General features: G+C 42.5%; 1 protein-coding gene across 12 annotated transcripts in view; it reads left to right on the plus strand.

Moving 5' to 3' along the window:
- The window catches only part of PTPRD (protein tyrosine phosphatase receptor type D), a 1,064,164-nt gene that overhangs the window by 693,440 nt on the left and 357,650 nt on the right, over nucleotides 1-13,074 (plus strand). For all 12 annotated transcript variants that reach the window (XM_030194293.1, XM_030194296.1, XM_030194294.1 and 9 more), the window contains one exon: nucleotides 12,060-12,269. In XM_030194293.1, the coding sequence (XP_030050153.1) occupies nucleotides 12,060-12,269 (210 nt within the window). The remainder of the gene's footprint in view (nucleotides 1-12,059; nucleotides 12,270-13,074) is intronic.

Consider the following 13,074-nt stretch of genomic DNA (forward strand, 5'->3'; position numbering starts at 1 on the left):
AGGAAAGCTGTTCAGTTAGCCTGTTATTGGTTACAAGATCCCCATTCTTATTTGAGTGTTTCTACTTTGGCCGTATTGTAGCAGCTTTCCAGGCCAATGGAACCAGGCCCTCTGCAATACTATTCTGCACCATTTGGGCTATTAAAGGAAGAAAGAGCGCTGCATAACGCTTTACAAAACATGTTGGCAGTGGATCTAGAGGTGCCCTAGAGGGGCATAATCAAACACGAACGCCCATCTCCATGGGCATCTATGTCCGAAAACGGGTATGTGAAGAAGGCGTCCATCTTTCGTTTCGAAAATACGGTTTGGACGGACCAAATGCCATGGATTTGGTCCCTTCTGAGATGGGCGTTTGTTTTTTGTTTTTTTGCGATAATGGAAACTAAAAACGCCCAGCTCAGAAAAGTCCCAATCCAAGCCATTTGGTCGTGGGAGGGACAAATGTACAACACTACCATAGCTCTTAGGGGTGAAGGGGGCAACTACATGTGGGTACAGTGGGTTTTAGAGGCCTCCCGTTTACCACCACAAGTGTTACAGGTGGGGGGGATGGGCCTGGGTCTGCCTGCCTGAAGTGCACTGCAGTACCCACTAAAAGTGCTCCAGGGACAGGACTTGTTGCTGGTGTATAACCTTGGCACAGCAGTTGACACCTGAAGACTAATCTTGCTGAAAACGTCCTTTATTTGAATAAGCACCTTTACTCACAGTTAACTGCAGATCAGAGGTTGTGCCCCACTGGCAACGAGTCTCGCTGGTACTGAGATTAGCAGTAGGTCCGAGCTGGCAGAATGGTGTACAATGCCCTCTTTCAGCAACATTCAAGATAAGAACTAAGTGCTGTAACGTGGCTAACACATGAAATGGATCTAAAAGTGTCTTACACAAATGGCCACCAACTCATGGACTACCGGAAACAAAACAGGGCACACTCTGACCCAGTAAGCAGAGGGAAAAACACCATGGGAGTAGAGCCTACCAACTACCAACATCGTGAGCATTTAACACAAGCTAGTGGAAACACAGAGCCCAATACCCTACACCCACCACAATTCTTTACTGATGTGACTCTGCAGTGCCCTTAACAGAAAAGGTGTCACACTCACCCGAGACCCACATCAGAACCAGGGAAAGGCTGTCAAAGGATAGAACACATTCTGCTGTCATGGAGGTGGGTACGGCATTTGAGGCTGGCATATAGGCTGGGAAAAAAAGTTTGTAAAGTGGGTTTTTGTTGGTGGGGGGGGGGGGGGGGGTTAGTGACCACTGGGGGAGTCCAGGGAGGTCATCCCCGATTCCCTTCGGTGGTCATCTGGTCAGTTGGGGCACGTTTTTGGGACTTGGACCTGAAAAAAAGGGTCCAAATAAAGCAGACCAAATTCTCGTCAAAAACGCCCTTCTTGTTTCAATTATCAGCTAAAGACGCCCATCTCTCCTCGGCCGATAACCACGCCCCAGTCCCGCCTTTGCCACGCCTCCGACACGCCCCAGTGATCTTTGTTCGTCTCCGTGACAGACTGCAGTTGAGGACGCCAAAAATCGGGTTTTGATTATACCGATTTGGGTGCCCACGGGAAACGGACGCCGATCTCCTGATTTGGGTCGAAATATGGGCGTCTTTCTCTTTCGAAAATAAGCTGGATAGTGGTTCTGTGTGTAGTGCACAATCTACTGTCACTAAAGATGGAGACTCAAATCTAACTGTGGGGGCATTGGTCTGATCAATAGGTTCCACCAGGGGCAGAGCCTGGAGAGACTGAGAAGATAGTGGCAGATTTTTAGCAGCTCCCTCTGAAATCAGAGAAGCAGCAGATTGATCATTGAGCTCCGTGGAAGGCAAGACTGGAGGGGTCCGCAGGGACAATGCTAGATCCTGGACAGATTCCTCCAGAGTCTGTCTCAGAGTGGTGATTTTCATTTAAAAAATTAGAGGCAACGTCATTAGCCTTAAGAGCAGAAGGCAGACAAGATTGCGGAGATGGAGCAGTGAGATCATTCAAAATGGTATATAGCTTCCTGGTGCCCTACAGATCAGATCCGAGAAATACTGCCTCCTAGCAGCATCGATCTGCTTCTTATAGCAGTGAGACAAACTCTTAAATCTTTGTCAATATTCCTCAGTCCTATGTTTCTTCCAAAGTCACTTGAAATGACAGAGCTGTTTCTGTATCAACCTCAGCTGGTCCAAGGTTCTTTCTTATGAGCATGATAAACAGGAAGGTTAGTGGTCAAAATTGGGGCCAAAGCATTCAATATAGATGATAGAACACTGTTCCACTGGATGGCCTGTTCTTCCAAGCTAAGTATGCTAAAAAAATAAAATAAAATAAACATTCCAGGCCCTAGAAAGTGATTTTGCAATGATGGTTGAGAAATTTCGCCCTTAGGTCTGCTCTGTCTGACTTCTTCTGGGTACCTGCTTACATACTAAACTAAACTAAATTAAGAATAAAGCAGTGGAGATAGATACAGAACAGAGAAAATAAAAGAGCTGCTCTGTGAAGAAAGCACAATATCCAGCATGTGCCCCTCTGTATGTGCTGGGGTAAGAAAATGTGAGGACAGATTCATGTCCTGGAGAAAAGTCTTACTTGAATAGTGCAAACGGGTCTTCAAGATGCAAGTTTATATCTCCTAAAACAATACAATTTAGAGATTTACTACATGATAAGCAATGACTGCCAGCAAATCTGCAATGGAGCCTACAATAACAGGGCGAGGATGGTATATCTGAAATAAATCAAATCGCATTGAGCTGAATAACTGTATAAACAGAGATTTGATTAACCCATGGGTATCCTGTTCTGGAAAGTGTACAGAGATAGTGGAAAGAAAGAACTGCCAAGTCACCCCCTCTCCTACCCTGTTATTCATATAGTGAAAAGAGTACCTGGTATGAGCTAGTTGGCATATAAAGGCCAAATCTGAATCCTCAAACCAGGTCTCCACAAGACACAAAATAGCAAAAACCCATGTGAGATAAGTAGGTTTCTAAATAGTGCTTGCCACATAAGGATCACACATTTAATAAGCCTATCCGTATGTCTGAGGGATCAGAAGGCTTGGTTGAAAACAAAAGAATTTGAGAGGCGGATATAGGAATCAGCAATTTTACTTTGGGGCAGACAAGGTGATAAAGCTGGGCCACTCATCATCCCCGAATGGCTTGACTATTGCATATAGAGAGGCCAAATACAGATCCAAGGCAGAGAGGCATCAGGGTAGGCATAAAAATAAAAAGAACAATTATATCCTGTTTGGACTAAAATAGGGTATGCATTAAGGAGCACAATCTGCTCCAAGCGCCACAGATGGCAATAACTTTTATGCCTCTAAAAATCTATGATGTCACTTTCTGGGTTCCAGGAGTAGGTGGGGTTAATACAGCTAACTGCTGAGACTGCTGTATTTTGCAATGCTCAAAAGCATTTCCTTGAGTAAAAGTGTGCTTTAACTGTGGAAATCGGCAGGTGATTTTAGAAAAGCCTGATATGAAGATAAACTTATGTGTGCAAGTTTACTTGAACTGAGAACAAATATTCCCTGGGGCAGGGTTTGGGAAGGGTTTTTTCATTAACATTTATATTTTTGAAAATGTCAACATATCTATATAATTAACTCAAAGTATTTGGTGCCAATAAGCATGTGTAAATATGTCTACATGGTTTCCCTACAGAAGTATATGTACATACTGTTGCATTGAAAATCTGACTAAGTCCACCCAGTGAAAAATATGTGACGCAGCGCCCCCCCCCCCTCCCCCAGGGATGTGCCTGCCTCTGTCTGCTGGTCTCCCAGACGTTGTTCTGCCCAGTTTCTCTGGTCTCCCAAACTTTGGTCTGCCTAACTTCTCTAACTGAGAGGGAGCTTTTAAGAGAAAGGCTGCTCACAGATTTTTGGTTGCGGGCTAGTGGGTTCCTAGTTCTATGTAGGCCTTTCTTCCCAGTCTGTCTACTCCCCGAGATCCTACTCTTCATGCCCCAGGAAATTGACAATCTCTAGAATGTTCCATAAAAGGCTCTTTATTCAGTATCACTATCACCAAAACAACATAGTTCTATGTCTTCCTTTCAATCATAGTTTCCAATTAAACATAGTTTGTTCTATCAAAGTAAACTAAGACACTCTTCCTTTACTCCTCAATGGAACTAATTACTTCCATACAAACAATAGGGCACCTCCCCCACTTCCTTATGGCTTTTTTCTGCACTATCTAAAAATGATGGCTCATGTCCCTTCCTTACTTCTTATAGGGGCTTCCACTTTCTCCTTTGGCACAACTCTTTAAAGCTAGTTCTCTTGCAAGCCTTTCCCTTTTCTTCCTGTGTACTCTTTTTCTTTAACCAGGGGCTTAATTCCAAGCTAGGTACCCTTCCCCATTTTGCATGCAGTGCACTAATTGGGAGACTGATCTCTAGCCACCTCGTCCTTATTCTTTAAAGTGTACTTTTTCTATGCGGGTAGCTGTGTCCCTTGCAGTGCTAAAGGGCTTGCTCCTATTCCAGCTTCCCTTACTTGCATGCAAACAGCCTACCTCTGGAGAACCTGACCTCTTGTCACAGCTCCCTTACTCTTTAACTGCCCTGTTTCTGGAGCTCTCTTTTTTCCCTTCTGTGTCTCTCTCTCCTTGGGGGGCCTCTCTTTCTCCTAATATACTGCCTTTTCTGTGGGTTGAAGCCTTCATCCCCACCCCTTTCTACAGCTGGAGAAGGCTGCTCATCAACCACCTTGTGCAAACTCTGCTTCATCCTTTCTCTGCATCTTGGAAAGGTTGCTAATGGCACTCTCTTCCTGGCTTTCAAGGGTTTATGACTTAGATTCCCAGAAGACTGTTTCTATTCAGCTTTTCTGTGCTGTTTTATACTTTTGCCACAGAAGTATTAGCATCTAGGTCCAAATCATTAGATTTTACCTGTATTTTGTTGAACAAATTTAAGACAGGGCTCCATAGTATTGTTGTGGCATAGAGTAAGTATATAAGTGCATAAGTATTGCCATACTGGGAAAGACCAAAGGTCCATCAAGCCCATCATCCTGTTTCCAACAGTGGCCAATCCAGGTCATAAATACCTGGCAAGATCCCCAAAAAGTATAAAACATTTTATACTGCATGTCCTAGAAATAGTGGATTTTCCCCTAGTCCATTTAATAATGGTCTATGGACTTTTCCTTTAGGAAGTCATCCAAACCTTTTTAAAACTCCGCTAAGTTAACCGCCTTTACCACATTCTCTGGCTACAAATTCCAGAGTTTAATTACACATTGAGTGGAGAAACATTTTCGCCGATTCATTTTAAATTTACTACATTGTAGCTTCATCGCATGCCCCCTAGTTCTAGTATTTTTGGAAAGCGTAAACAGACGCTTCACATCTACCCGTTCAACTCCACTCATTATTTTATGGACCTCTATCATATCTCCCCTCAGCCATCTTTTCTCCAAGCTGAAAAGCCCTAGCCGCTTTAGCCTTTCCTCATAGGGAAGTCGCCCCATCCTCTTTATCATTTTTGTCGCCCTTCTCTGCACCTTTTCTAATTCCACTATATCTTTTTTGAGATGCGGAGACCTGAGATGCGGAGATCAGAATTGAACACAATATTCGAGGTGCAGTCGCACCATGGAGTGATACAAAGGCATTATAACATCCTCATTTTTGTTTTCCATTCCTTTCTTAATAATACCTAACATTCTATTTGCTTTCTTAACCGCAGCAGCACACTGAGCAGAAAGTTTCAATGTATCATCAATGACGACACCTAGATCCCTTTCTTGGTCCATGACTCCTAACGTGGAACCTTGCATGACGTAGCTATAATTCGGGTTCCACTTTCCCACATGCATCACTTTGCACATTAAACGTCACCTGCCATTTAGACGCCCAGTTGCCCAGTCTCCCAGTCTCGTATGGTCCTCTTGTAATTTTTCACAATCCTCCCGCGATTTAATTGAAACGAATAATTTTATAATATAATATTTCTCTAGTTAATAATAGAATATGTATTAACAGAGGGAATTACTCAGAGCATGTGGTCGCAAAGAATTACAAAATTAAATGTTCTTATATTCCATTTGTAATTCTAATTCTAATTCGATTCTCTAGTCTTATACATACTTATTCTATTCCAATTAAAGGTAAATTGTTAAGAATAATAATCATGTAAGAATAGAGGGGAATTTTTATATACTAAATTCGAATTAATTACATTAACCTGCACTGTACGTTTTGGAACATGTGCTCAAAGCATGGCACTAAGTTTAAAAAGCGACCATGTGGTATCAGTGTAACTTTAAAAGGTAACATGTGCTCAGAGCATTTGGAGCTTGCACATGTGAGAACATGTGCTTTTCCCAATATAAAGGCCAGATGGTTAACTTTAAAAGAAAATGTTTATTTCTAGTACAGGCAAGGTAATAAGTTTACAATAGAGAGGTAGTTTTAGAAAGGATCTTTTACCAATGGAAGTATGCTACAAAATAACAGGTTTGATTGTAAATTAAGCTGGATAACTCACATTGATGGAGGCTGCTATGGAGAGTGATGCAGGAGAATCTTGCTGGGGTTTCTTTGTAGATTTGCTGTCTGATGGAGCTTGAAGTAGTTTCTTTTAAGGTGGATGTGATGTCCAGCTTGAGAAGTCAGGATTCTAGCTTGCTTTTAGATTTAATCAATTCAGGGCAGCAGTGACTAGGACAGGAGCATCAGGAACTCAGGAACAGCCAGGAAGAACTCTCTTTCTAAAGAAAGAGCCCCTGCTTTTAAAGTGTCTGAACTGGGCATTAGACTCACGTCAGGTGGTTGCCCTTGGTCCAATTGGAAAGCTCCTGGATAGCTGAATCCTGGGCATCTGGCTTTGAGATGGAGCATGGCAACAGGTCACATGCTCAATGACATCACAAGACTTCCTGCCTGGACATCTGCTAGTCCATTGTCTGAGAGTGATTGAGCTTAGATGGGCTTAGTGTTTGTCTGAAAATAGGTGGAGGTGTAGTCTTTTGTTACTGCAGTCTCTGAGATAGCTGTCTTTGAAAGGAACATCTGCTGGTCCATTGTCTGAGGGTGATTGAGCTTCTTTTGTCTGATAGATGGGCTTCTGAGTCTGAGTAATAGGTGGAGTTTCACTGTCTTTTGTTCTGTGATTGATTCTTTGGATAGGTATTGATGGTCTTAGGTAACCACCCAGCTAGTAGTTTTCCAGAGGAAAAGAGGGGGGGGGGGGGGTAGTGTCTTTGAAGCTGTATATTTTATATGATTTAGATCTGATGCAGCAAAATTAATAACTCTCACAATTAAACTTATATGCATAGTATGCATAGTAAGGTGACGGCAGAAAAAGACCTGTACGGTCCATCCAGTCTGCCCAACAAGATAAACTCATATGCGCTACTTTATATGTATACCTGACCTTGATTTGTATCTACCATTTTATATCATGCTACATAATGACTTTGAATAACTTTGTGTCATCAGCAAATTTAATTACCTCACTAGTTACTCCCATCTCTAGGTTATTTATAAATATGCTAAAAAGCAGCGGTCCCAGCACAGACCCGTGGGAACCCCACTAACCCTTCTCCATTGAGAATACTGACCATTTAACCTTACTCTCTGTTTTCTATCTTTTAACCAGTTTTTAATCCACAATAGAACACTACCTCCTATCCCATGACTCTCCAATTTCCTCTGGAGTCTTTCTTGTGGTACTTTGTCAAACGCCTTCTGAGAATCCAGATACACAATATCAACCGGCTCACCTTTATCCACATGTTTGTTCATCCCTTCAAAGAAATGTAGTAGATTGGTGAGGCAAGATTTCCCTTCACTAAATCCATGTTGACTTTGTCTCATTAATCCATGCTTTTGAATATGCTCTGCAATTTTGCTCTTTATAATAGTCTCTACCATTTTGCCCAGCACAGACGTCAGACTCACCGGTCTAAACTTTCCCAGATCTCCTCTGGAACCTTTTTAAAAAATTGACGTTACATTGGCCACCCTCCAATCTTCTGGTACCACGCTCGATTTTAAGGATAAATTACATATTACTAACAGTAGCTCTGCAAGCTCATTTTTCAGTTCTGTCAGTACTCTGTGATGAATACCATCCGGTCCAGGAGATTTGCTACTCTTCAGTTTGTAGAACTGCCCCATTATATCCTCCAGGTTTACAGAGAATTCATTAGGTTTCTCCGACTCTTCAGCTTCGAATACCATTTCCGGCACCGGTATCCCACCCAAATCTTCCTTGGTGAGGACCGAAGCAAAGAATTAATTTAATCTCTCCGCTACGGCTTTGTCTTCCCTGATCGCCCCTTTTACTCCTCTGTCATCTAGCGGTCCAACCGATTCTTTTGCTGGCTTTCTGCTTTTAATATACCTAAAAAAAATGTTACTATGTGTTTTTGCCTACAACCCAGTCTTTTTTTTCGAAGTCTCTCTCTTAGCCTTCCATTTCAGCGCTTTGCATTTGACTTGTCATTCCTTATGCTGTTTCTTATTATTTTCAGTCGGTTCCTTCTTCCATTTTCTGAAGGATTTTCTTTTAGCTCTAATAGCTTCCTTCACCTCACTTTTTAACCACGCTGGCTGTCGTTTGGTCTTCCATCCTCCTTTAGTTTCTAAAAATACTATATACCTTCCTTGGTCAACACTAATGAGTCATGATTCAGCTGATGAGTCAGCATTATTTTATGCGCTGACTGCTGCAGACTAAATTAGACCCAGATATTGAATGTAGGCCATGTCTGGGCACTGGCATTAAATACCTGGGTCTTCATTGAACCTGGAATTTAGGCAGGTGCTGGCCGATATTGCATGCCTGTACCTGCATACCTAATTGGATAAAAATAGGCTGCTTTTTTTTCTTGCAGTTCTATCTACCTGGTTAGGTATGCAAGCATCAGCACTGAATGTCATCAGTGTTCACATAACTTCTGGGTCTGCTGCTGGAGTGGTTGGAGTCGATATTCAGCGCTTCTGCTCTTTTGAGTGCAGCAGGATATCATTGGTCATCCAGCTCTGCGTGGTTTAAGTAGGCAGAAGGTAAATTGGAAGGTGCTCTCCCCGAATCTATCTTAACGTGCCCTGGTGATATAGTAGTCTCTTCAGGGCAGAACACCCTCCCCCCCCGCCACACACACACATACACACACTCTTTTCTGATCACTGCCGCTGCTTCTTCAAAATGGCTGCTGAGATGTCAAGCGGCGATCTTGCAAGATTTCTTCAGAAGTCTCGAGAGGCAACTGTTGAAGCCATTTTGAAGAATGTGACAGTGGCTAGTGACTGCCCTGAAGAAGTCACTAGACCATCAGGGTGCATTGTGTTAAGGTAGGTTCAGGGAGGGCCATAGGGCCGCTGTATATGCGAGGCCCATTGCGGATGGCCATTTCACTCGTGCCTAAGGACCCCCCCCCCCCCCCCAGGGCTGAGTGCCTAAATTTGGCTCAAATATTTACTATGTAAATACCTAAATTTAGGAGCATTACATGGATGGCCATGAGGTGGATTTAGGGCGTGAAAAATAGGAGCTTAGCACTGATTTTCAGTACTGGGCACCTTAATTAGGCTCAGAAATGTAGGCACTGTAATGGCAAGGCTAAAATTATAAGCATCACTTTTTAGCTCTTACATTAAAATGAATGTTCAGCTGAAAACCTAGACTCATACATTTGGCTGTAAATAGGGCACATATTTAGGAGCTCAGTTTTTTTTGATAATCATAATCTTTGAGTAATTTCATCTTTTTCTTTGAACTTAGTGTTTTTTTTCTATTTACCTATTATATACTTCTTATCTAAGTGATTAAAAGCTAATTAAACTGTATGTCAATATTGAAAGTTAAAATAAGCAATAAAGTGGGAAGGAAGAGTGTCTACATGTGCTCTCTGAGGATAGAAAAAGAGACTAGAACAATAATAGGAGCCTGAAAGAATATTAAAGGCTCTAGGCAAATATTTGTCTGCTTAGACCAGTGCTTTTCAATCTTTTATCCAAGATGACCCTATTTTAACAACTGAAATTCATGTAACCCCAGATAATTAATAAATCAAATAGCTGTCCAGATCCCCCTTCCCTCAACCTTCCTAGCCACTACCTCCTACCTCACCAATGCAGAACATGATGCCAGCAACAGAAATGACTGACAGCACTCTGTGAAGGGCTTGTGAATCAATCTGCACTCACAGATCCCAATATTCTGTATCAGGTTCCAAGAAGCCAAGGGTATGTGAATGTTCACTGGTTCACAGGCATCCTGCTGACTACTGCTGCTAGCTGGCTGAATTTTGTTTCAGGTTTTGGCCTTGGCGCTGAAACTGGCCTGAAATTTGGATTCAGCCATGTTTCGGTTTTGGATGAAAATGTTGGTGTATTTTCTGCTGAAACCAAAATTCCCCCACCCCATCCAAAAGCACCAGCCACTCTCTGTCTCCCTCCTCCCCCAAGCAAAAGTGCCACACTCCCAATACACGTAGACTGTCCATGGGCTTACCTTAGAAGCCCTGAACCTTAGAAGCCCTGACAGTCTAGTGGCCTAGTTGGGGTAGGAGTGTGATCTCCAGTTGTTCCTGCTTATCCAGCTGCACATTCAGTATGGCTGTTGTATCCTCCTGCAGCAGTCTCGCAAGACTTCAGCTGGTGGTCCCAGCAGCCATTTTGAGATTGCAGCTGGCATGAGCAGGAGCGATTGGGTATTGCTCCTGCTTGTGCAGGTTCTAATCTCAAATTAGCTGCCGTGTCCTCTTGTGGCAGTCTCACGAGACTGCCGCAGGAGTTCTCACAACCATTTTGAATACAGAGCCGGCATGGGCATTATTAGCAACTGGAAATTACTCCTGTTTCCACTAGGCCATTAGACCACCAGGGCCTCAAAGGTAGGCCCAGGAATGGTCTATGGGTGGTGGGAAGGTGGTGCTTTTGATGATGGGGGAACAGCTTTTTGTTTGGGAAGACCCCGGGGAGTCTACTTTCTGTTGGGGGGGGGGGGGGCAGGGCCCACTATTGGTCTAAGGGGAAGTGGCGCTGATGGTTTCTGTCAAAACTGTGGTAAATTTCAACTGCAGATTCAGTTCTGGATGACATCGAAAACTCCAGTTTAAATCGTTCTCTAACTACTTCTATTGGGCATAGGTAAAAGGGAGGGGGGATGATCCTGTTTCTGTGATCCCATGCATTAATAATATGAACACATTGGGGATCCTGACCCACAGTTTGGAAACCATCACGTAGACCAGAGCTTCCCACGTATGGTTCGGAACCCCAAATGAGTTTTAAAAAACTCACATTTAGGGTCGTGATCTGGGTGGGCTCTCCATGGGTGTATCATTATTCTGCCTTTTGGGTGGAGGGGGAGGGAGGTCACACAGTTTTATGTGGCTCCAATCATGGGGTCACAGCCACAAGACTATTGATAAGCACTGGCTTAGACAGTCTTATTAATAATTAGAAAGTAACCTTTGTATTTTGCCATACATACTTTCCTCTTTAATATTATTGCATTCAAAGAGTTCCATGAAAAACTGTGTCTCCTATGTTTTCCTTGAAAAGAAGTTGAATGTAGTGAATGATTATAAAATAATGATGCTTATGTGGCTTTATTGTTCACTGATGGGTTTTAATATGGATATTGATCTGCATTCACCAGTATTGTTTTTTTATTTTGTATTTATAAATTTTACTTACACATTCATTTAATAAACATAAATGCTCAGCAATTTCTGCATTACAGAGAAAAAGGAAAATAAAACATTTAGGAAATTATCCTTTAACTTTGTCCACAATATTCACCAGTATTGTATCGGCCTCAAAGCTGATAGTAGTTGCTGAAAATTGGCTTAATGGACCCTTGTTTGTGTTCTGAGTAGTGAAATTGTAACTCTGCAAGAAATAGAGGGGTTGGATGAATAGAAATGTAATGATTCTGGCATCCCCTGCGAAATGTGGATAAATTGTATTTTGCTTGTATTTATGTCTAGATTAAGTTCAATAATTAAATTGTCAATAAGATCCACTATTGCTGCTTAACAGTTTTCCATCTGTCTTTGCTGTTCCGTTTTAGCTACTTAAGGAGATATCGAGGAAACGCAGAAGTGTTCGTGTCAGGAGGGATGTTGCATTAAAGCCATATATTGCTGCTCACTTTGATGTTCTCCCAACCGAGTTCACCCTAGGGGATCAGAAGCAGTATGGTGGCTTTGAAAACAAGCAGCTCCAAAGTGGTCAAGAATATGTTTTCTTTGTTCTGGCTGTGATGAAGCATGCTGAATCGGTATGTGTTCCCCCCCCCCCCCCCCCCTTTTCTACCAATCCTTTTACTTACAAGTCTGATTAGTGTTCTTTAATACACATACAGGACTAAATTCTATAAATAGCATGGAAAAAACGTGCTAAACGCTATTCTATAAGAGATGCTGAAAGTTAGGCACCATTTAAAGAATAGCACTTAGTGTCTGGATCGGTGCCTATGTTTAGACGCAAGGATTTGCACCCAAGTGTAATTTCCTGCACCTAAATTAGGAGTGGATCCCCCTTATTCTATAACAGCGCACATAAATTATAAGAACGTCCCGATCATGACCTCTCAAGGCAGCACCCCCTTTTGGAGCTGCGCTTAAAAATGTGTGAGTACATTTTAATTGCTAGTTTTTGTCAATACTGGATCATTAGCACTCAATTATCAGTGCTAATTGGCTTGTTTTTCCATTAAATTGCACAAGCAATTTTAAGCGCCATTTATAGAATTTGGAGTAGAACGGATAATTTTATTACAGGGAGCCTAGTTTAAGAGAGCAAATAGGCATCTACTTAGGTGCTGCTTTATAAAGGTTCATAGGTGCCTATGGGGTCCCTTTTACTAAGCTGTGGTAGGGCTACTGCGCGCCAAATTAACCCTATCACCGGATTAGCGCGGGTTCCGAAGTTGTGCGCAGTTTGCCATGGTAGAAAATAATTTTCTATTTTCTACCATAAGTGGTGTTCCCAGCAGTAATCAGCAGTGTGGCCACATTGCCGTTCTCTACTTGATTACTGCACGAGTAGCATGCGAGCCCTTACCACCAAGTAAATAGGTGGTG

The sequence above is a fragment of the Microcaecilia unicolor genome, chromosome 2 (assembly GCF_901765095.1).
Source record: "Microcaecilia unicolor chromosome 2, aMicUni1.1, whole genome shotgun sequence".
Lineage (NCBI taxonomy): Eukaryota > Metazoa > Chordata > Amphibia > Gymnophiona > Siphonopidae > Microcaecilia > Microcaecilia unicolor.